Below are 25,288 nucleotides of genomic sequence, written 5' to 3'. Positions count from 1 at the left end.
CAAAAACCTGTTAAAAACACTGCTGTGCTGATACAATCATCATTGTGCTATAATATCCTGTGTCCTCAACAACATTTAAGAAATGACACTTCAAAAGTCAAAGACTCGTTGTCACAATACGGTCTGTGAAACTGTTGTCGGATCAGCGACCATTTCCAATTGTTATTTGATAAATTTGATGGGCAAGTAAATCATAAAAGTGCCATGAGGACAATATCCTCCATTAGACAGCAACTGGGAAAGAAGGAGGGATAGGAAGTATAAAAGAACACAAAAGCATCAGGCAGATCTAGAATGGCATAAGAGAGAGAAAAGGTCTTGCTTAGCATATGATTACACTTTGAAAGCACAAAGTATATCTGTCCTCTTCTCAAATCAGAGACTCCGGGAAAAGGAAAGACATGCAGAACTGTTGCAGAAAAAGAGACTCTTTTGATCCATTCGGCTTTTCATGTCCCAGACAAAAGGCACCTGTATGATGTAATTTTGACTTTGTCCTCATAGGAGCCGGAGCATTGAGATTGTTGTGTTTCAGAACACAGCTTCAGCAAAAAAGAGATGTATCTATGAATAAATACTTGTCAGGATCACTGCGGTAGGAAACTGAATCAAATGGATAATGAGAAAAAAATGGGAAAATCAAGTTCCACAGAGAAAGCAACAAACTTTACAGAAATAATGCAAGACTTTTTCAAAAACAACAAATGATTTATATAAAAATATGCGTATGAACAACATGAATAATGTGTTGAAAGGAAAAAGTTAATTGGCAGGAATATTTAGTGATTAATATACTGGCACGTTTGTTTGCTGCAAGTTATTAAATGGAGCTTAATTTTCAATCTAAGGCAGGAGACTGAAGAAGGGATCATTCAGTGAGCAGCTGTAACACTGAGGCCTCAAACTGATTACAGCCATTAACACAAAAATACAACTTTAAAGGAAAGATGACTGGGCACTGTGTCAAGTCTCCAAGAGTACGTTTTTCATATATCTCCTTGGAACAAACACACCCAAAAACTCATTTGACAGTTTTTGTCTTTGCAGCCCTTTGGAAGTCCATTTCCCTTGACATAGAATTAAGTTCTACATGTTCTTACATGTTAAATATACATGAAAAAACATGCATGCATGTTATCTGCCTCTTCAGCATCAGGACATATGCCATGATAACATGTCTGTCTTTGCTGCAACATATCAAAATGTACAGTTTCTGCTATTTTCTCAATGTAACTCATTTTAACATTTTCTCAGGTTTAGAGGATGATGTAAAGTGGGGTGCCACCCTATGAATATTCCTAAACGGGCCTTCTGACAACCAATGACCTTTCAGGATGGACATCTGTTTTTCAGCTATATTTCACTCAAACTTCTAGTAAACAGACCCCTTAAACTTTCACCTAAGGGTCACAGACTCTAAACTCAACAGTTTTCTCCCACCATTAATCACTATAATGGCTCTTATTTCAACACATAAGATTAAAGAGACATTACCAGCCGTTGTAACATTTTTCCGATCCCTGCTCAGCTTCACTGAATGGTTTGTGTAACTGTGTGGGAGTGGCAAGAGAAAGAGCACTTATGGGCAACCACCCTTTGCATTTCATCCTTAAATCCAGTATTATACATTTAAGTGCATCATTCCAATCACTTAATGTATCTTGGAATCGAATGTTAAAAAAAAAAAAATCAATATTATACTCGGATGTATTGTAAATAGCAAATGGGATGTAAGATCAGATGGCCACTTACATGATACTGATCTACCCGGCAGTGTAGGTGATCTGCAGCATGTGAAATACAGTCACCATCCTGAGGTGAGGACGAGGTACTGAATAATTTGGTTTTATTCAGTCATTCAGTCTTATCAAAATGTTTGGTGGGTATCCAATATCAGAATTGAGTTTTTTCCAGATCATGATCTAAATTCACATCAGTCTTTAATTTCTTGAATAGTTATTAGGGGAAAACTAGCTTATGTCATTGCTGAAACTAAACCACTAAATTGCAGAGATCACTACTTTAGATTAGTGAACAGCTTGAGATACATCACCATTGTCATCATTCTGGGTTGCGGGATTGTTGTTGATCTTCATTTTTCTTATAAATCTTAAGAGTTTGTAATTGGATTTGTCGTCTGGATGACTGCAACACAAAAATCTCGATACTGTAAGTTCATTTTTAAAGATGTCCTGAATATTATTGTGATTTCATCCAGACAAAAGCTGCTTCTAATGTGTCAATCACTTTTTATAATACAGGATAGTGAAACTATTGTAATGTTTTCAAGGTTTGTACTGATGATTGGATAAATTATGGAACGTTAGGGGTCAGTGTTGGGCTGAAAGTATTTTTACAGGAAAACTAATAAAGTAATTAACATCACGACTAATGACTGACCTATTTCTGCCATTTCTTTTCTCTCTTACATAACCACATGTAAAAGTAAAACTAATGTTTCAATGGGATGTGTCTATGTCTCCATCAGCCTAAAAGTCAGTCATAAAAATGGGAATGGGTTTCAAATGGGCTAGTTACTTGTCCCCTGATATATTCTGCCCTCTGTGGTGAACTCTCTGAGCCAATAACAGCAAGTGTGGCAGAGAAATATGGCAGGATGATGAACAGCAGAGGAGGGAGAAGAGATGTTAAGCACTTTGGTTTAGACCAATATTGTCAGGCAATGAGAGGCAGCTGGTATGGATCACTTAACCAGTTGGGGGGCTGAGAAAGAAGGCAACAGGATGCAAGTGGAGGAAGGGAGAAAAGGGTACTGAAAGCAGAGGGGACTTGTAGGTTATCTGTAATGAACATGGTGCTGTGAGCACAGAGGTTACATAAACTTCTTACCCTCATATTTTTGTATTTAAAAAAAATCTAATCGAGGTCTGTGTTCAACTCACAACTAAACATGTTAAAACTTGTATGATATGCTTTATTAACATGTCCTATTAAAATCATAAAAGAGGGGACAAGTACAGTGATGTAATTTGGGTGCAACACTCTTCCAGTATAATTTAATAAAACTTCAAACAACACAAGACTTGAATTTTCATTTAGCTTAATTTATGGCATGAAGTAAAGCACACCCACCTATAAAATATAAATAATTCATGGAATGTAATTTGATCTATCTGAGAAAGTAGTTTTTCAGGGAGTTTTTGGGCTGTCTCACAAAAATCTGACGGTTGCTGGTAGCATTATTAAAACACTTTAGATAATACCTCTCAACATCCTTTACATTCTTAATTGAACCCTCAGAGCGCTTAAGCCCTTGTGCCAGCCTTCTCCATTAGAGAACATGTCCTGAAGGACAGGAAATGACAGATTGTGTTTCAACTAACATGCAGAGGGGGTGGGGTGAGTGTACAGAAGAACCTCTGTGTAGATTCTAGCCGTTCTTCAGTCGTGTGTAGACAAGTGATCCAAGAATGTCTTTCACAATAAAAAACTGCAGACGAGATATTTTGGACAAAAACTAAAATTAAGCCTAACCTTAATCCTAACTGATAACTGCAGTGACTTTTAAGACATTCTACAATCAATTTCATCCTTAATCGAAATAATAATTAATAAATTCACTTAGCATAGCGGAGAGTTCAATTCCAGCTGTAGTGAGAGATTACAAATTACAGTGCTGAAATTTACAGAAAAAAAAACGACTCACAAATTCACAACTGCAGAGATGACTGCAGTTGGTGACTAAACTGCAGACAATTTAGAGTCACCAATTAATCTAACTTGCAAATTTGGGGAAAGTGGAGTGTGGGAGAAGTCAGTACATCTGGAGGAAAATCCATGCAGGCCTTGAGAAACCAGGCAAACATGCTGAAATTAGTTCTTATCCCAATCAAAAATTTGGTAGTAGCCAAACATGGATATGGGAATTAATTTCACACACATTTAGAAGAGAATAATTTGTCTTGAGATTTTCTTGCGCATCTCGATCTATCTCTTAGGCTAGAGATGTGTTTACATTACTATGATGAATGGAATGAGACCATGTGTAAAAACAACTTAGCCGTGCTTGCGTAAATCATGTAAAAAACTAAAATTCACGAAGATTTTTTTTTTTTTTGCTGTTCACTGGAATGTTTTCAGAGCTTGAGCCCTGCCTTGAGGCTTTACTATTAGCTTTAGCGTGAATCTACAGCTAAAGCATAGCAGAGTGCCTTCTGGCACTGTGAATTATTTAGATCTCACACGTAGACTTTGCAGGATGGGGTGAGGTGGAACTAAATCCCTGACCAGCAAGAGTACACAATCAAAATCGATGGAGGTTAAGAATGAGAAAAGGGATAAAGACTGAGCCGTTTATGCATTTAATTCATCATCAGTAGGATTGTCAATTAAGAGAATACAATAACATGAAACAAGACCAATAACACCCCTGATCTACACAAGCCCTGAAATGATTGGTCAGCAGAAAATTAATGTGCATCTTTTGGGTAAGTGATTAAGTTGTTTTTTAATCCTCTTTAATTTGCTAGTTTTCTTTGCCATCTTTAGAATTAAAATGATCACTTGACTAGTTTCCAAAGTCACAAGTCTACAAACTCACACTTTGAAGTCAATGAGCGCTGTCAAAATTCTGACCAACATTTTCATTATAGGAGGATTAAATAGATATTATACATAAATATATATAACTGATGGAAGTAATTGCTAGGGGAGGGTAAGAAACAGCTCTTCTGTACAATTCTGCAAACAACATTCTTCATACTGATACATATTACTGTTTTTTTTTTTTACATCTCCCAGAGCAGCAGTACAGACATTGCCCCGTTACGTTCCGAGTGAAGCAGTGGAATCCCAGATGAATAAGGCAAGACAGGCCCCCTTTGCAGCTTGTTATGCATTTCAATCACTATTCTCTTATGGAGTTATTTGGTGTGCTGGTGTACAGTTCCATCTCCGCGGTGTACTGGCGTCGTGCCCGGAGCTTGCCCCACCTCACCCCCCATGACAGCTGGGATAGGCTCCATCTCCCCGTGACCCGCGCAAGCAGATGAAGCAATCAGAAAATGAATGAATGAATGAATGAATGTACAGTTCTGCCGATGTATGCAGCTGCTCCTTGGAGGCTGAATGCTCATTAACCTTGTAACTACCCTGCAAGCCTACACACATCCTGTTTGTGAACTAGCAAGTTCATTTCAAACGCTGGGCTGTCATGTGTTTCCCATCCAGCAGCATCAACCTACATCATCTGAGTGGTCTCAGCATCAGAAAGACTGACATCCCTGAGCACAGTACTGGGCACAATGTTCAAACAGACCCGCCAACAATGACACAGTCACATATCCAAAGTGATACGTTGAAAGCTTGAGTAGCAAATTACATTACCGGTATTTACTTATTTCCATTTTTACCTGTCCATTATAGGTCAAATTAAATATTTTTTGAAAAATGCATTTAAAAGAAAACATCAAAAAAACCCACAATCATGCATTTAATATTTAAAACACAAAATATAATCCATATTCAGGTAACTGAAGTTCATTCTGGGCTTTAAATGTCCCAAAAAGAAAATGTGAGTCAGACTGAAAACAATTTCATCTCAAGGAGGCCAGAGTGAAAAGACAGGGTGTGTAATTACGTATTCCAGGAAAAAAATAATCCCAAAACTTTCATATCATGTAATCATTGTACATATGTTTAAAAGACACTTCCTCAACGTTCTTGCAAAACATGTACCTGTGTTTTTTCTTCCTCAATGACATTAACCTTTCTCCAAAAGAATCAATACCATTTTATTCAACATCTCTCTTTTAGCTTCCAATAAAGATCAATGAGCAAGAGATTGGATCAGTGAGAGAACAATTACTGGTCAGAACTACATCTGCAAAGTGGTATTTGTGGTAAAAGATAACTGATTTCCATTAACCCAAAGTAGTGGGGGGAAAAAAGAACAGAGTGATGGTATTTTTTTAATCCTGTCAAATGAGTCCATACAGATCAAATCAGTTCTGGAAATGTGGCTAAATTGTAGTCACTACTCAATGTTTCTTTCAGTCAAACAACCTTGTTACAAGGATATCTGAAGCCCACTCAGACAACAGCAATGAAGTCTTCTTCAAAGAGCTATTTTCAAAAACTTTTATGATAGGAGAATCACACTTTTGAGTAGAAGCTGTCTATATGGTAAACTGCAGAATGGGAAGAAACTTGTTGACTGATCAAGTCTCAAGAATGTCCAAAGCTGTGTTTCCCAAACTCACGTTTGGGATTTATACCCAATATTTATACACAATAACATAATGGCAGACCATGACGCTGATGTTAATACAAGATAGTTTGCATGGTTGCTGGCAACAAGACTTCCTTAAAATGCTCCCAAATGAAAAAGGAGAGTTTGGGGGAAAAAATCATAAATCAGGGTGGAGAGATTCCCCTGTCAAAGAAGTGATATATTATGATGATCTGCTTTGGGTTAATGTTTTAATGTTTGCCTAATTATGCATCCCAAGTTTTACTGCAAGCACGGAATATGATAGTTGAGGAGTGCTCCAAGAACAGCACTGTGTGCACTGAGTGAAAACACACAGGATTACCGAAGTTGACAGGACCTTTGCTATTCACCAGCTGTGCAACCAATTGCTATCAGGCCTTAATAGTCACTGTCGGCCTTAAAGGTTCCCTGTGGAGATTTTAACCTCCGGGAGAAATGTGGAGCTGCTTTTCTCCCAGTGTTTTATTTTTCTTGCGCATGCACACAAAATCTAGAAATTCCCTGACATATGGAACTAGTGTTCCATGAAATACTGTAAAATGCCAACTAAGGCAGGAAAGAGGACGGACAGCAACAAAATATAGATCTTAGCAATTCTGTATTCAATTTTCAAAAAATAAATCCCTTAACCTTAAGATTAAACACAGCAGGTCAATGGTTACATGATCTCATCTCAGTATTTATTCTAAAACTGAAGATAAAAACACATTTCTGAAAATAACACAAGGTAATACTTATGGATGGTATAAAAAACAGGTGCTACTAGAACCAAGGCAATCACAGACTGCAACATCCCGCGACACCCCGAATTCAAAATTGTACCTTGACCTACTTGCATAGTTAGATGTGAAAGAGTGACACCTGATGAAAAGTATCTAATTTCTGGTGGAGTGAACAGAACATCATTCATTCTTTTATCAATTTTCCGTGGTCAATTTTATCTTATCCATGTTTGCAAGGAAACCGGTGCAAATCACAGCTGATGCTGCTTTACAGCAGGGTATGTCATCCTCCTTAAATCTCCAGTTCATCACAAGGACAATGCAAAATGACAAACAGTCATTACAGAAAAACAATTAAAGTTCAAATGCTTATGGAAGGTGAGGGTCTCTTAATTACATCTTGATGTTTAATGTTTGATGTTGGTGTAAGGCTCATTAGTAAATAATACATCACTGGGGTGGCAAAGTCCAGAACGACTAAGACATCTCATGGGACACATCAACACACCAGCGTCGACTGTGCCCTTTTAAAGTCTTAATCTATTGTTGGAAAAAAAATGCAGCTGCACAACATTGAAAAATAAAAGCATTTTCTGATTTGGGGTCTTGCAAGTGTAGCAAGGCAGTCAGAGACTGCAACATCCCGCGATACCACTGAATTCAACATTTAACCCTGACCTACACATTTTGTTCCTCTGGGTTCCTGAAAAAGTTGCTTTTTGTTTTATGATTATAGATCATCAGGTTTCAGAGATGTGTACCTAAAAAATTATACAGTGCACCGTCATTCCTCGCAGTTAATGCGTTCCAGGATCCACACGCGATTAACGAATTCTGCGATAGCGACAAACTATTTATCTTCTTATTTATGTTAATTTAAATGTTTATGAACCCTCCCCATAATGATATTAAACCACTTTCTATCTGTATTACCTTTTCCCACAAGATTTGGGAAAAGGCAAGGTAAAAGCATTTGCCCACCCATGGTGGTGGTGGGGTTATGGTATGGGCGGGCATCTATTATGGACGAAGAACACAGGTGCATTTTATTGATGGCATTTTGAATGCACAGAGATACCGTGATGAGATCCTGAGGCCCATTGTTGTGCCATACATCCATGAACATCACCTCATGTTTCAGCAAGATAATGCACGGCCCCATGTTGCAAGGATCTGTACACAATTCTTGGAAGCTGAAAATGCCCCAGTTCTTACATGGCCAGCATACTCACCGGACATGTCACCCATTGAGCATGTTTGGGATGTGCTTGACCGGCGTATACGACAGCGTGTACCAGTACCCACTAATATCCAGCAACTTTGCACAGCCATTGAAGAGGAGTGGACCAACATTCCACAGGCCACAATTGACAATCTGATAAACTCTATGCGAAGAAGATGTGTTGCACTGCATGAGGCAATTGGTGGTCACACCAGATACTGACTGGTTCTGACTCCCCAGACCCCCAAAAATAAAAAAAAAACCCTGAAAATTTCAGGGTGGCCTTTTATTGTGGGTAGTATAAAGTACACCTGTGCACTAATCATGATGTCAGATCAGCATCTAGATGTAGCAGACCTGTACGGTGGGATGGATTATCTCAGCAAAGCACAAGTTCTCACTGTCACACATTTAGACAGATTTGTGAACAATGTTTGAGAGAAATGCTGTTTGAGAGAAAGTGTTGCGTTTATATTTTTGTAGAATGTATAAATGCCTATATTCGATTGAAATTGTTTTTGATTTTATGATGTGCAAATGTTTAATGACACATGGATAACATAATACAATCAGTTCTAATATGAAAAACACTCGAAGAGCGCTGCAATGAAATCTTTTCATGAGCATTGCAACAGTATGAGATTGTCATTGTACACTTTTCTATAGTAGAATCATAACATATCCTTGATGGGGATTTGATTAGAAAGTTATTGCAACAACATTTGCAAAATACATTTACCCTATATAAAAATAAATAGGCGAGGAATGGCAGAAGCAGTGAGTGGTCTTTTTTTTGCTATATTCATGAATTAATTAGAAAATGGTTCCGTCCACCAGTGGGACAATCTCCTAATGCATGTGGTTTTCTGTCGGGCTTTCAGCCATGCACACATTTACAAATATAACTCTCATGACTGGTACTACAATTGTTGGCAGTTTTTAAGAGTTTTACAAATATTTTGTGTACAAGAAAACATCTGAACTGAAGAATTTGAAGAAGCAAAAGTTACAGTGAGCATTCTGTTAATTAATGCAGCTACTTTCTATTTACTTCATTTTCATAACACATAAACATTATCATAAACTGCATTTTAAAAACTCATTCACATAAGATCTGAATGTGTAACAGTATTAAAACAATTTGTTGGACAATAATTGATATATTATCCAATTACAGTTTGACATGGTCAGTGAATTAAAACGTAATTAGCTTTTTCAAGATGTGAACTTGTCCATGTGAAGATGAACTGAAGATGAATTGCTGATTAAAGCTTTTTAATGTGGAATATTAATATAGACCATTTTGCATTGCTGAGAAAGCCGAGAGTATGGAATAACCGAACTATTTTCAAGGCCTCTTTGTCTTATTGCGTACAAACCAATTAATTAGTCAGTACTTCTGTAATTCTTCAATTAGAAACTCTTTCTTAAATTTGACAAATTACCAGAAAATCAACCGCTAACTGCTAAATTAATTATGGCACAGCATTTAATGCAAAAGCACAACCGTACGCAGACATTCCCTTGAAGCTTGTGTCTCTTTAAGTGACCGACTGGTGTGTGTATGTGTGGAGGAAAGCTGAAGGCGCTGATGGGCAGGTAGTGATAGCGACATAACAGACACCCAGGCACATAATCTCAGCAGAGCAGATTCCTGCTGCAGCTGCCTGACCTCCAAACAGGCCAGACAACCGCAGCCTGAGGACATGGCAAGCTAATCGAAAACCACAAAGACTGAACTAAGCTGTGTTTTTTTCACTGTCCTGTCACCAAATGATAGGATTATCCAACAATTCCCATCCCAGCATGTGATACAATGTTTGGAAAGTAAATGGGAAGCGGAATCTCAGCAACACCTTCATTTGGAATTTGACATGGATGAGGGCAAAACTAAAGCTTTGAGACCACAGAGTAATCCTGCAGTGCTGGTGCAAGTTAGTTGTTAGTACCTGGAGGCAGGCTGGCTCTCTTCCTCTTCTTGCTATTCTCAGCCGTGTTTTCCAGAGGAGGACACTCACTCACCAGAGGCCCACTGGAACCGTTGAACTGGAGAGGGTCGTTGTTGGTTGCTGGATCAAAGGAGAGAGCGTTGAGTCCTGGAAGACACACACATAGAAGGCCTTATTATAGCACACACTGTACAAAGCAATGACTCCTGACCAAAGGGCACCACTAGATACATGAAAAATAGTAACACAGGGTTCTGGTGCCACAATATTACACAATTTTCCTCCAGGATTAATATTGTTCAAAAAACAAAATAAATACTGGGGACTAAGATATAAAATCTACCTGGAAAAGGGACAAAGTTTTGTCTGCGCTGATAGACACAGAGATGCTTCAATGAAAAACCTCTAAAAGAATAAACAGGGTCAAAACAATAATGGTAAAAATACAGTAATTTGAAAAATCAGGGTGCAATACCATAAAAAATACTCTGAATGTAGAGAGATCTAGTGCATCACGATAAAAAACAGCATTCAACAAAAACATCTACTCATCCTTGACTGATGAGAAGGTAGTTTCAGCTCTACAAGAAAAAACAAACAAAAAACAGACTCAGATATTCAGTAAAATGAATTATATCAGACACCTGCGAGGAGATAAGCTCCTTTTAGCATTTCTATTTTGCTGCTGTTATCTTAGTGTAAGAGTTCAAGATAATAAGAACATTTATGTCTATCCATAACAAGTGAAAATAAAAGTAAGTTTGAGGTTGCTCCGGAGTCAAAATAAATGACTCCACTTATGTCTTCTGCTTAACGTACCAGCTCTTCTCCTCATTTAAGAGTTATGTATTTGTATACGAGAACAGAACAGGGTCCTGGGGAGGTTTGGTCTATATTCATGAAAAATTCATGACACTTCTTCATGCATAGATCCGTTTCCCTGTATCACACAACAGATCACAAGCTCCACATTAATGTGGCTCGCCCAGAGGTCCGTGAAACTCCAATCAGTTAGAAACTAAGACAAACTCACAGTGCTATAAATGCCTGCAACATCACAATTAAAGAGTTTCACTTTCATCTGTGTGCTTTATGATCTATTTTCTTCATATTATATTTAGACACTGCAACTTTGGATGAATACATTCATTGAGGTGTGGTAAATTGGCTGATGAAAAAACCTTCAACATTTTCTATCTCAGACGCACATAAACTTCTTGACCTTTCACACAAGCTAAAATATTTTCTTGGAATGAAAATTAAAAATAATTTATTTAGTAATGGGTCTGTCGTTCATTATTTCTATATATTATTAAGTAAAAACAACTAAGAACAGAGGAGGAATCCCTCTGCCATGTGCAACAGGTACATGAATATAACATTGGGTTAAGTTACATGACTTCAAATTTATATCATGATTAACTAAAATAAAGCCATTAATGAACAAAGACTGAGAGTGCAGTCAACGAATCCACCCAAACAGATATATAACTATCTGAATGTCTACATTCCACATTTGAATTATACTGTACATGTAAGAAAAGAACAATTCTAGTCATTCTACATTAGGAACTGTTCAGTATTTATGAGATTGAGAGGAGTGATGCAAAAGGTTAGGCAGGTCAAATAGTTTAACCACTTGGGTGGGACCCATATTTTACATTTTGGTGTAGGGGAAGGACATGCATCTTTAAATAGTTGTATTTTATGACTTTTAAAATTATTTTTTCTTTTGAAGCGTAATTTACTACTGCAAAATAACTGGATTCAAGAAGCTGCTCCAAGTACATAATATGCTGATTTGTTCTTCTGAGAGTTCTGCGTATCATCACAGGAAACCTCCTGCAATTGAGTTCATGTCAACAGTGAATATAGTAGCTGTGAGCGCAGTGCTAAAGCTTTGGATCAGTTTTCTCCATCCTGTGGACTGCCACTACCTCAGCCATGACTGCTCTAAAAAACAAAGCCAAGCACATGTCTGGTTCTGGGAGTTAGTAGTTAATGTAACATATCCAAACGAAACATAGAGCATCAGAGGGAAAAAACATGGACATATGTATAGTAGAGTGGTGTTTGGGCTCATGTCACTTAAAAGTGCACATGCCCAAAAATGACATACTACTTTAGAAAGGCAGTACAGGTGCATAACTGACATGAACAAGTTCTTTTTGCTTAATTGCCCTTAAATATAACATCAAAATTACAGTACAGACAGATTGCATTGACATACAAACAAATGTGAAATAAACACAATAACCAAGAAGTTTGAAGTTTTGCCAACGAGAATCTCTTTTGCATTAGGTAATGTATTGTGTATGGGTTCAATAGCGATATTGCACGCTCTCCTTAAATCTATGCAGCTGTCTGCATTGGACTCATTTCACTCAGCTGTGCCTGCCCTTGTCTCACGGGCGTTACCGTAGCCTCAAGTGTTTATTTATGTTGTTGTCTGGACAGTAAGCACACACGCACACACACACACACACACACACACACACACACACACACACACACACACACACACACACACACACACACACACACACACACACACACACACACACACACACGGACACACCTCTTGTGCACCAAGTGTGAGGAAAACTGGAGCTGTGCAGCCCGCCCACATTTCCCCTGACTGTCTGTGGTGTACTGAAGAGTCTTTTTGTTTTTCTCTTCCAAAATACCATTGCTACTTTTTGCTGGTGTAGAATATTTTCATTGGGAACACGTACCTAATTTCATATATTTGTGCTGTTTGTAGAGATAACTATTAATGGAAAAGAGTTGGCATTTCACCCTAGTTTAATTTGTAACCCTGCTGTAATTAGATTGTTTACCAGCAATCTCATTTATATTTGATTACACAATATAAAATGCAAATGATCTTCCTGACTCTAAGTGTATCTTTTCGGATTTACGAACATCATTGAAGCAGGGTGTGTACCAGCCAACATTATCAAACATGGGGAAATTTAACAACTGGGAAGATTCTCAATACTGAAATGATATGATCTGCTTGTTTTATCAAGCTATGACTCCAAAACTATGAGTTATTAAATAAAACATTTTAAAGACAGAATAACTCCTGATATATAACCCCACCCCCCCAAAAAAAATAAAAAAGTATTTTAGAGTGTGAAGAAAGCAAATGCTGACCTTGCAATGTGTTTTTGAAGGAATCACCAATTACCAAATCTGTTCCTGATTAACTTTGCATAGACGAAAAAATTAGAATCAATTTTTTTTTAAAAAGGCACTGTAATTCCGTTACTTTTTTGTACCTCTGAGAAGTATACCTCTAAGTTTCTTTTGCTGCTCTCCCAGTGTAATGCAACAACAGGTGCTGCACATTGTTCCAGGCTCAATTCCCCATTGGTTTAACACAGACCAGTTTGACATTTGCTAAAGTTCTCTATAGCACTTGTATTCCATCTATAGTCTCTAGAGAATTATATAGATATAGAATTATATATATATATATATATATACATATATATATATATATATATATATATATATATATATACATATATATATATATATATATATATATATATATATATGCACACACACACACACGCATATACTGTATATTTGTTTATGTATGTGTATGTCTCTATACACAAACACACACATAGACACACAAACACGCAATTATAACTAACATCAAAGTAACGTTCACAACCATGATGCAATGGTGATTACTGCAACAGTAGCAGCTCTGAGACATGGTAAACTAACTGTCAAGCTATAAAACTCAATCCCGCTGGGGGGCAACTGGCTGGACCACAAACAGGATCCCAAATTAGCCTTTTGGTCACCTGGAAGGTTACTGATGAAACAGTCACAAGACCCCCCATTAGGTCATGCTAAAAATGTTTCTACACAGATCAGTCACCAAAATTGATATTAAGCTATTCTTAGACTGGAGTGTCAATCAAAACAGTACAACTTACAATGACAGAGAACAATAAGCAAATGTCCCGAGCTTCCTAAAACAAGAAAATGTATTTTCCTGTCATCTTATGAGTGCCCTTAGCAGATTTATAAACTAAGTGTCTAACTGGTGTGGCTTAGCAATGGATGGGAAGGCATGCCAAGCAGCTGTGGCATCCTCATCAGGCTATTAGCCAAGCTTTTCACCTCCTGTGTATTAATGGCAAAGACAAAGGGCAGTTCAGACAAGAAATGGATGGATAATATTATTTCTTGCACAGGTGCACAGTTTGTTTGGCTTTAACAAAACAAAATTGTGAACCAAGAGCATCCGTCTCCCTTTTGTATTTCAGGAAGAAAGGACCAGACCCATGCAAGCAGTTATCAGTTATTATTTTCTTCATGATGCCCCTGGACATCATGTGTGAATCTTGATATGCAAGGTGTAGTCCTTTATGTGGTATTCACAAAGAAGTTTATTACCAAATAGAATTTGCGGTGGTTTACACACCATCTGTTCACTTGCTTAATAAGAAGTCATGTCATATAAAATATGAGCTAAATTACACACCAATCATATGTCAGAAACTAATATATACTACATTCCAACTCGGTTAAGGGCAATATCTGAAGATGATGATGTCAGTCACAGTTATTTATTAAAAGAAAAAGATTTTCATTTTCCATGCTGGTCAAAAATGGTAAAATAAAAAACAAAACAAAACAGGGAAACTTCTCTAATTACAGTATTTTCCTCACTATAAGGCGCACTGGATTATAAGGCGCACACAATCAAAAAATGAATAAAATGTATTTGATAAACTGCAGCATCTGTAGTTGCGCAATCAGTCCACTAGATAGAGCCGCGCTGCTCAGGCATTCATGATTGCATTCATGACTTCCTGACTACGTTTGAATGGCCCCTATTGTTATGTCAATAAGCCATTCTGAGCCTCATCAAGGAAACCTGATCATTTGATGACTTTGCCATCTTAGAAAGAAGTCAACATGCATATTAAAAAACCTGACATTAAAAACTGGTTAAATTCATTACGAGTGCAGTCAGTGCGAACAGAGCGGATTATTTCCTGATCTGAAGTTCGAAGCAGATATTTAAGCTCCGACGTTCGTCTTCGTTTATTAATTAAATATTGTTTCGATTGATCGGTAGTCCAGTCGGAGGTGAGGTGCAGCTATTTGCTGCTGTGTGTCCTAAACAATTTTTTAACAAGTCTTTAATGTCAGGCTGCTAATTTACTGGCAAATATGACGCTGTTTCACTCCTAGAACTGACTTTAATGTCGGTGTCTCACTGCCGTGAATCTCACCGCACGTCGCTGCAGACAGACACAAGCCTGAATGCGCCCCTCCGCCGCCCCCCCAGAGATATCAAATACATTTGTATATCAATTGCAGTACAGTAGACACCTTTGTCTAGCAGTGACTGCTCTTGAAATTTCAGAAAAGGCTGGAAGTTCAGCTTTGAGGGTCTTTCATTCACCTTTATGCCAGTTTCTCCGTGTGTTTCCACAGACTAATAGAATGGACCATCACTAGATTCCAGATGACAGCACAATGGCATTTTTAAGACCAATTAAGTTTAAAGTTGGTTATTTCCGACGCCAAATAGTTAGGAAATACTGATATCAGTCAGTCAGTCAAGCTTTATTAATTGAATTGTTTAAAGTTCCGTATGTTTTGCTACGTAATCACCGGTGCTCCTACAGTCTGCTGTACCGTCTGAGAGCAGCTCAGTCAGAGCCGGGACTTCGGTGACGCACCTTGACTACCGTTGTTAGGGGGAGTGGGCCCGAGTGCCTTGTGAGGGGGCTCCTCTGGTGGCGGAATGCGGCGTGACTGGCGGCCAGACTGCCGGCTTTTTTTCAGCGATCACGTTTTTAACCAATATTAATATGAATATTAATCCATATATAAAACGCACCGGATTATAAGGCGCACTACGGGTTTATGAGAAAATTTTAGGCTTTTAGGTGCGCCTTATAGTGTGGAAAATACGGTACTTGTTAAGTTGCAAAATGGTGAAATCAAAACAGCTACTTTACACTTCAGTCCGATATAAATGTTTGCTTGAATGAAATAAAAACAAGCTGTATCTATTCAGTGAGGTTGCAATGGGGTTTTTAAACAATGCCATCTCTGACACATCTTATTGTACATTTATTTATTCCACCTGAAATCCACCAATACACTGCGATATGTAAAGTGCAAGACACAGACACTTATTTCTGTATGATGTTATCTGCAAAGAACACTTTGTCAGTATTTTCAGCTGTGCTTTAACTGTGAACTCAGGTTCAGAAAAATGCCTATAAGCACTTGCCACCAATAATTATGTCATAAATGGTCATGACATCAGTGACAAGCAAGAAATTCCTCCTTAGGTCCCATCTGTTATTCCATCAAGCCTCAAGGAACTGACTGAGGGTTGATTTACTTTAATCACTCACGCACTCATCTCATTTTCATTAAACTTGATAGGATTTTTTTAAATTATTTTTTATTTGTTGTCTAATTCGCTTTCCCTGTCAAATCCTGATTTATGTTAACAAGCACAAGTATGTGTTAACAAGACAACACGGAAACTGATGATGTCATGTTAGCTTACTCATGCAAATTGTTCTCTTAAAGCAAGGCTTAGCCTAGGAGAAAAGAGCCAACAAGAAGCTCATGCCAGCGGGCAATCAAGTTAAAATTTAGGACACGCCCAGTAGAATTGTTCTCTTCCGTGGCCCTCAGGGCACCAAAAATGTCAAAGGTGTAACCATCTGTCCTCTCCTTTGGAAAGATTCGTAAGGTGTTTGGTCAGAGGAAGAAATCAACAGTTAAGCTTAGCTAAAAAGAATACCTTGCCTACATGGGCAATCATTGTAGAATTTTTATAGCAAGGTACAGACAAGCTTATGCTAAAGACTTTGGGGATGCTCATGACTCCCTTTGCAGTCTGTTAGGGAAACATCAAGCCAATATCACTGTGTTATTGCATTCCAGAGAAACGGCTAATGAGGGACTTGTGAGCTTTGTACAGCCATGTCTGGCTGCTTTAAACAACAACTGACTTAATGTAAGTTCACTCTTTGCACATAAATGTATTCACATCCAAACTTGCTATGACTTAGAGAACTGCTGATATGCAAATTAGAGTCTCTGAGGGTGAACATGTACACTTTTGCTGACCAAGTGCGCATTTACAATAAGCAGCTGAAGCGATGCTTAATCCAATGACAGACACTATAAAATTTCTCCTTCTAAAGAAGGCAAAAGTCATTTCTTTTCATTTAAAATGGCAATTTTGTCACTGCATGATTGACCATAAATCTCTTCATTTTACATCATATTTTGTTGTTTTTATTTGACTTTCTAGCTTCCGTGTACTACTTTTATTTTTGTATTTTCTGTTCCTTGAATACATTATAAAAAATTATTAAAAATCCCCAAAACATTTATTGTGTGTTTGTCTGTGTGTTTGTGTGTAAAATGTATATAGAGGACTAGGAGATGATTAAATACATTTAAATATATCTGCACTACATTCATATAAAAATGTACTAATAGACAAGAATCCAGTCATAGCCGATCCACAACACTGAACTGAGTGACACTTCTTTGCAAAAAATATTTTACATTGGCTTTCAAGAGCAGACCCACACCTGTTATGCACAATCCAGATTATCCCCAAGGACTGACTTTGTTTCAAGAAGTAGATGAGAGACCATATTCCCCAGAGTGTCAATTAATACTTCAAAAACAAAAAAAGATCTTTAGTTGCCCGTATTGTTTGCGTGCCTATCTTCCACTGTCCTTCTCTTTGCAAATACTGACACTGATTGACGATCTAAATGTATCAGATCCCCTGAGTGACAATTCTACAAAGAAAATCCAAGTATTTGCCTTGAAGCTATTTTGGAATAAAGTTACCATACAGGTTTTGATAAAATAATTAACTACCAGATGGCTACTTGTCACTCTCAATCTGCTGGAACTCTCAATTTTAGTCTAGAATGCTGACTGAAGTACTTATTAGGAAGTTTGATGTCAATCTCCATTGCGAAGAGGGACACAAATGGTGTCTTGTTATAACAGCTCATTAACATGCAAGCATATTTTTAAATATATTTTGTGAAAATCTGATTTGCTGTATAAAGGTTGAGGAAGATGTCAATTGGATTTGATTTGGTTCATCCACTAATAGTTCACAATAACAATGGACTCACATAAAGTACACAATGAGATCAAAATGAGTATGGGGATATTGCTGAATTGTGGACAATTTGCAACTCCTGGATGATCATATCTCCGTCATGATTTTTTGAAGCCTTCATTGGCGTCTGGTAACATAATTTCACTATCTCTTGAAGTTTAAGTCACAAAATAAGTTCACTTAGATCATCAGAATCAACAAGTTTGTCAGTATGTCACATTTGTGTTTGTTTACACACTATCTATAACTAGAAACATTGCAATATTCTTGAATACATTCATTCATCTTCTTCCGCTCCATCTGCTTTAGCGAGTCGCAGAGAGCTGGAGCCTATCTCAGCTGACTGGGGGCTTGAGGCAAGGAAACTCTGGGGGCGACGTCAGAGCACCGCGGAGCCGCACAGAGATACAGACAAAAACGCACACACATGCTTACTCCTATGGTTAATTTGGAACAGCCAATTAACCTGAAGCGCATGTTTTTGGAGGTGGGAGGAAGCCGGAGAACCTGGAGAGAACCCATGCAGACACGGGGAGAACATGCAAACTCTGCACAGAAGGGGACGCAAACCTGGAACCGCCTTGCTGTGCGGCGACATATTTTCATAATCAACACATGATGGTGGTGATTCAGGTATTGCAGTTTTGGGAAGTTAAGGAAAGTTAAGGAATCTATTAATCTATGTTCGTATCTATGAATTTTTGTAAGTTGGATGTTCATATTTTGAGGACTACCTGTAATAGGCCAAGCTCCAAAAACGCTTCTAAAGCAGTTTCCATTAAGTGACACAAAAATATCTTTGTACAATCCCTGTCTGGTAAATACCCATGTCCGCTCACCCAGTTTATATGACAGGCATTCAGCAAGAATTAAACTCAAGTTGGAATATCGATGGCTAATGACTAGTCCTCATCAGCAGAAATCATTTAAAGTTGACTTGAAAATAATGAATAATGTTTCTTTCAATTTACTTGTAAATTGTTATAACTATTCTTGTGTATTCTTGTATATTGTTTTGTGCAACATATGTTTTATAACTATGTATCTGTTTCTGTGTAAGCAGAGGTTAATAGTTTCCTTTTGGGTTTATTAAAGTGTTCATTCATTCATTCATTTATTCATTCATTCATTCAACACCGTTAAAACTTGAAATCAGCTCCAAAATTTAAGATAATAAATATTCTATGTAGCAAGATGAAAAAAAAATTCCAGCATTTCCATATACAGTTTTTGCCTTCATTAAGTAAAGACATGTCTAAATTCAGAGCAGTGAGTGTACGACAATAATATTTACTCACACATGAGTGCGCTAATGAACCCTGTGGCAGAGAATGTCATCAGTCATTGTCAGACATGTTTTGCTGTTTTGTCACTAGAAAAACAGAAGGAGTGTCATTGTGACAATAAGCATTTTAGTGTGCCTGAAGAAATTATCCAGTGAAGCAAAAGACATGCCAGCCTTTAATGACCAGAGAAAACATCAGGAAAACTGGCACACTGATATTTAAGGCTTAAATACAGCAAATATCAAAAAGGCGGCACAAGAGTTTGAAATAACATCTTTACTTTACTTTGGGGAGGCTGTGAGCACTTAGGGTTACACGAGGTTACACCCACTTAGAAACACAATGATTTGTTTGATTTATTCAGATGTCTAGGGTTTCCACTGGCGTGTGCTAAGGATAAGCTCTGACTCGTTTGAAAGACAGAAAAATTGAAAAAAGAAAAAAAGGTAAAGTGAATCATCTTTTAATGTAATCCCTGGTGGAAACTTCATGAACAAAGTGTCATTGTAGGAAAAGCAATGCATCAAAATCTAAATACGCAAGTATGCTGGAGGAGGTGATGAAACTTATCTGGAGACGCAAGATTAATGTTGGCACTTTTTTGGCTTTCGACGTGTACATTTTCTGAATGAAATTGGTTCATCCAATTTCATTTATTTAATTAATTAACAACTTTCTATGGGCCAGATGTAGCCAGGCAGATGGTAATGTACTACTATCTACTGCAGCCCAGCAATGAATAAGTGTAACCACTTTTAAACATTCAACAGGTGAAAGATCCTCTACTGCTGCCTAGTTGTGATGACAGTTTTAAGTTGACGATGCTGTGATTTTGCTATGATTTTTTTTTGACTGAACTACAAACAGAATGTAGATTCTTCTTTCTTGTGCTGTGTGGAAATCTGTTTTCTCCAATCAGAGGATGAACAAAGACATTAAATGCAGTCATTTTAGGAACAGAGTAATTAAGGCTTTTATAAGAGGAGAATGGAAGTATAAGAGGGTCTGAAAATATTTAGAATGAAAATAAAGAAAATGGAAAACAAAGAAAACAAGCAAGATGAACTGCTTAATCAAAAAAGATTTGCTTGTTTGGAGAGAGTTCTAACAGATACTGTCATCCTACTAAGGCATGATCTGTAAGCTACTCCTCATGAAATTGCCTTCCCATCTACGCACTGATGTTCCATCACAGCATTACTTTGTCAAGTTTGACTTGCTTTGCCTGTTTGTGCCAGCAAGGATTAGAATAGAACACATTTTGCGACCCGATGGCTTCGTGCTGTCACTGAAACCCTTCTTGAAATTTAAATCTTAAGTTTATAAACAAGCTGTAAATAAACCAAGCTATCCGTTTCTGTTTAACCAGCCTTCACTTTCTGTCAAATACTACATTTCCACTTTTTAAAGGCTATTTCTATTAGATCCAAAAGAAATTCAAACAAAACTGCAAAAATGCCCAAGAGGGAGAGTTTAAGCTTGTATAATCATTACCAAAAAGGCTACTTGTATTAACTTACATAGATATCATATTAATCTTGTTTTCTGTCATCTATTTGGCATTGGATCAAAACTGCAGCATGAGCAATATTATCAACATTATGAATCAGTTTGCTCTGACAGCAGTTAAGAAATATTATGTCAAAGAATGAAGTCTAAACTTAATTAGAATCCGCTCTCTTTTTTGTTCTCGCGCTTTAATGCCACATAAGCCAGGGCATGGAAAATGGTTGTAGCTCTCTTCTCATACTAACTTAGTGGGCTGTGTCACAAATATAGATCGCATGACATACTTAAGTGCTAAAATAACTAGCAGCTAGCTGCTTTGAAATCATTTTACATTCCCAACAGTTTGCACATTCCATGTGATCTCTCAAGGGATTAGCTGTAATAATTTGAGAAATAATCTTAATAATATCAAATTTTCTCTCTTTTGTTGCAGTCTCCCAGATGGATATCAGTGAAATGGGACAGGAAATGACCCTCCCAGCCAGGCCATTTGCCAGGTCATGGAAGCAATCAGAGCAAAGGCAATTAGCCAGTTTATAGATCACACTTATCCAGTTATAGAGAAGGCAACCAAGCCTAGCAGAGGCCATTACACCAAAGTAATGAACAAAGAACTATATTTTCATACCAAGCATTTATCCATGAAAAAAACTGAATACATTAGACATATGCCAGGGTGGGGGTGGGGTGGGGGGCCTTTTCAGTGTCTGATGTAAAGTTATGAGTGCAATACTTCCTTGATTTATTTTTATTTCTGCAGCCACAACATACATTTTCCTGAACATGTTCATGGGTTTGTTCAGCTGGGAATAGATTTGGGGAAATAACATCAAGAAAAAAATTGCAAATATAGTGAAAGATGGAATTATGTGTAAAAAAATGAAGTGTATAAAGTTAAAAACAAACAAGCAAATACACAACAACTTGAATTCTCTTTACAAAAACTGGTATTTCTAGAGACCTCAAACAATAACAAGCATATACAGTATGTCATTATGTGGCACCACCAGCTAGGTCCCCGCATCAGGAGCCAGGGTATTGAGCCAGAGTAGTGAGTGACTTTTGGCATTAAAATAAAGGCTGGCAATGAAACAAAACATGGACTAAAAAATGGCATATTAGTAGTGACCTAATTGTATTTTAAATCATTTTACTGGCAATGAAACAAATATTTGACTCTGAAAAAGTTACACTGAAAAATACAAGACTAACCGTAGTTTAAGCTTGTATTTCCAGTTGGTAGGGTTTCTTACTTTTAAAATAATTTTGCCATTTGACTTAAAAGTGTACAGGACATTTTTTAAAAATTAAAAATTCAAGGGGAAATTCGAACAATTTGTCCTATTAAGGCACTTTTAGTATGTATGCAAACCTGATAACATTGTACACGTAGTTCAGTTAAATGTGAACTAAATTACTGATTGGTGTGGCAGAGAAAATGAGCCTTCATTTGTAGACATCTAACTGTTGAGACCCCAGCAGGATGACTGACTTATTGAAATTTTAATTACATAAAGACCCCTGCAGTGGACCTGTGATATCTACGGTCTTGTGAATACAGACTCATCCCGGTTGCATTTACTTTTCTGTGTATCCAATACTAAAATATATCAGATCTTGAAACCTGAAAATATAAAAACATAAAAAAAACAACCTAAGTCAGCACAGTGTGAGACGCACACAAATATAAAAGAAACCAGGAGGGGGTCCAAACTTTTTCCACAACACTATATTTTGTTGAGCTTTATCCTGAGTTCATTTCAAATGTTTGCAACAACGGTCAAACCAAAGGAATTCTTAGATTTCTTTTTACTTTTCATTTGGTTGCTGACTGATCAAATGTCTAGGAGAGAATAACAAAGAAAGTGACAGTGAAGTGACAAAGGAAGGCTATGCATTAAGTCCATGCAATGATTTAAAACACTATTTTGTCTTAATGATTTTCAGCCAAGTCACACAGAAAGCTTTTCATCTAAAATTTGGTCGATTCCACAGTGAAGTAGTTTACAGCTCCAGGGCATTAAATTCTCACTTACATTCTCATTAATGAGCCACTGTGGCATGCCTCTTATACAGAAGAACTCACTTCACCAGACAAGAAACTAAATGTGCTTCCCACCTTGATCTCACTCAATGAATTTCCTTATTCCTAAATTATATTGCTTTTAGAAGACCATTTTTTTCCAATTACAGTTGAAGCAGTATCTCCATCTTGCCTGTTCTCTTGGTGTTGGTCTTAGCTAATGAGGGTCTGCTCGAAAAGGCTGATGATGGCAGTTCAACATCAAAACCTTTTCTCAGTATATCTCCACTGCTCTGATTACCTGCAGTCTCCACACAGGATGCCAGTAATTTATATATATAAGTCAGTCATACCAAATGTATTTTTTAAATCAAAACTGGGTATATGACTAAAACCTTGTATAACCCAACAAAACATAACGACAGCAGGTTTTCATGCCACTCAACTATAATTTCTGTGGTCTTTTGGGATGGTTAGGGGAGAAATGTGGGCAAAGACCAGACGTCGATGAGTGGCCTCCCCTTTTTAATTATTAGCAAAGTACAAATAAACGAAGCCCCATAGGTAAAGAAGCAGGGGAATGCCATAGGCTAGTGTGGCTGAGAAGTTGCTGTCCTTCACATTGTTCTTTGCTCTATCTCTTGTCTCTCCTTGTGCCATTCACCCATCACTCACCACTGAAGACAGACTAGGGACAATACTAACACATTATTAATGGCTGATGTGATGAGGGAGGAAGCAGGAAGATATGGTGTGACAGGAACAAGATGACGATGTCAAATTGATTGCACAAGAAATTGTACAGTAATATTTTCCTATAACGTATTTGTCATGACGAAGGTTAATTAATACGTGGTAATTACTCCCAGTGACAAATATATCCAACTGTTAAACTAAACAAAACCTTAATCAAGATTTAATTTTGAGTCACTTGTAAAAATGATCTAACTCTTCATAAAAAAATATTTAAATATGATTAAATATTAAATATGATCTCATCCACAATTTAAAACTCTAAAACCATATGATTATAGATAGGATGCACCCTTAATAAACTTAACATGAGTGAGTTTTGAACAGTTGAGTGAACCTTCATGAACCAGAATTGTAATTTGTCAACAAATGAATACCCATAACATTAAAGACAGGACTTTTTTGCAAAATAATTCTTAATCTCTTAACTCACATTTGACAGAGGCAGAAGAATGAGACAGTTTTCTAAATTGCAACACTTCTTTCCACTGAGTCAACACAGTCTCCAAGTGTGCAAACATACACGAGCACACACATACATAATTGTCAGTTGTTAGTACTGACAGCTTCATTCCAACAGTGACTTGAAAGGGGGCTGTGTGTGAACTGGCAAGTAGAAATGAATGCTTTGTCTCCGTGTTTCTTGGGGTGGCGGGTGGGATGGGGGACACATTATTGACTTTGAATTTACAAGCGACTGTAACTCGAATAATTCTTCTCAACAGGGAAAGGAAACCAGCATGATTGTCAGACCACTGTCATTAATGATGTTGTCATTTAAGTTGACATTTGTGTCTATTGGGAAAGTAGCGTGTTGCATTGAGTATTTTAACACCTTTATTACTGCCCACACAAAGATGCCTGACAAAAGAGCAGAGTTAAATGAAAGACATATGACGGGTTATCACATTCAACAGTAAGCTGCTCGACTAAACTTTAATCGATTAGTAAGTCCGTTTGATACAAAAGAAAACCAGTATCAAATCAAAAGCCAATAGCACTTCAAGTTTCCATTTCTCAGCCATTTTCTTTAATCCATTTTATCTGACCTTTATTTTACCAACAAGTGTCACTCAGATTTAAAAAAAAATACATATATTTTTCTAGAAAGACCTGGCTAAGGTATAAGCAACACAAAACACAACACAGTAAAAAGTTACATAGACAATGATGTATAAAAATCCACAATAAAACAGACATTTCTCACTAATATCATGAAAATTGCCAATAAAACCAAAAAGTTGGAAAATCACATAGATACTGGAACATATTCAGGGGCCGTCAGGAGCAATAAAGTCAGGAATTACATTTCATAATCTAATAACCCTTGATTCTGACTGATTCAGGTACACTTGACAAATCATCACCTTTGTAAAATATCAGAATTTTACAGTGGCCTTTAAGGAAGGAATTTATCATTTTGCTGTTGGCCAA

At 37.3% G+C, this 25,288-nt stretch overlaps 1 protein-coding gene across 3 annotated transcripts in view; it reads right to left on the bottom strand.

The window, feature by feature from the left end:
• The window catches only part of enox2 (ecto-NOX disulfide-thiol exchanger 2), a 151,773-nt gene that overhangs the window by 67,316 nt on the left and 59,169 nt on the right, over positions 1-25,288 (bottom strand). For all 3 annotated transcript variants that reach the window (XM_068325394.1, XM_068325395.1, XM_068325396.1), the window contains one exon: positions 10,126-10,272. In XM_068325394.1, coding sequence (XP_068181495.1) covers positions 10,126-10,272 — 147 coding nt within the window. The remainder of the gene's footprint in view (positions 1-10,125; positions 10,273-25,288) is intronic.

Source organism: Antennarius striatus, chromosome 10, assembly GCF_040054535.1.
Source record: "Antennarius striatus isolate MH-2024 chromosome 10, ASM4005453v1, whole genome shotgun sequence".
Lineage (NCBI taxonomy): Eukaryota > Metazoa > Chordata > Actinopteri > Lophiiformes > Antennariidae > Antennarius > Antennarius striatus.
The sequence above is the reverse complement of the archived record's forward strand: the minus strand, read 5'-3'. Positions and strand labels throughout refer to the sequence as shown.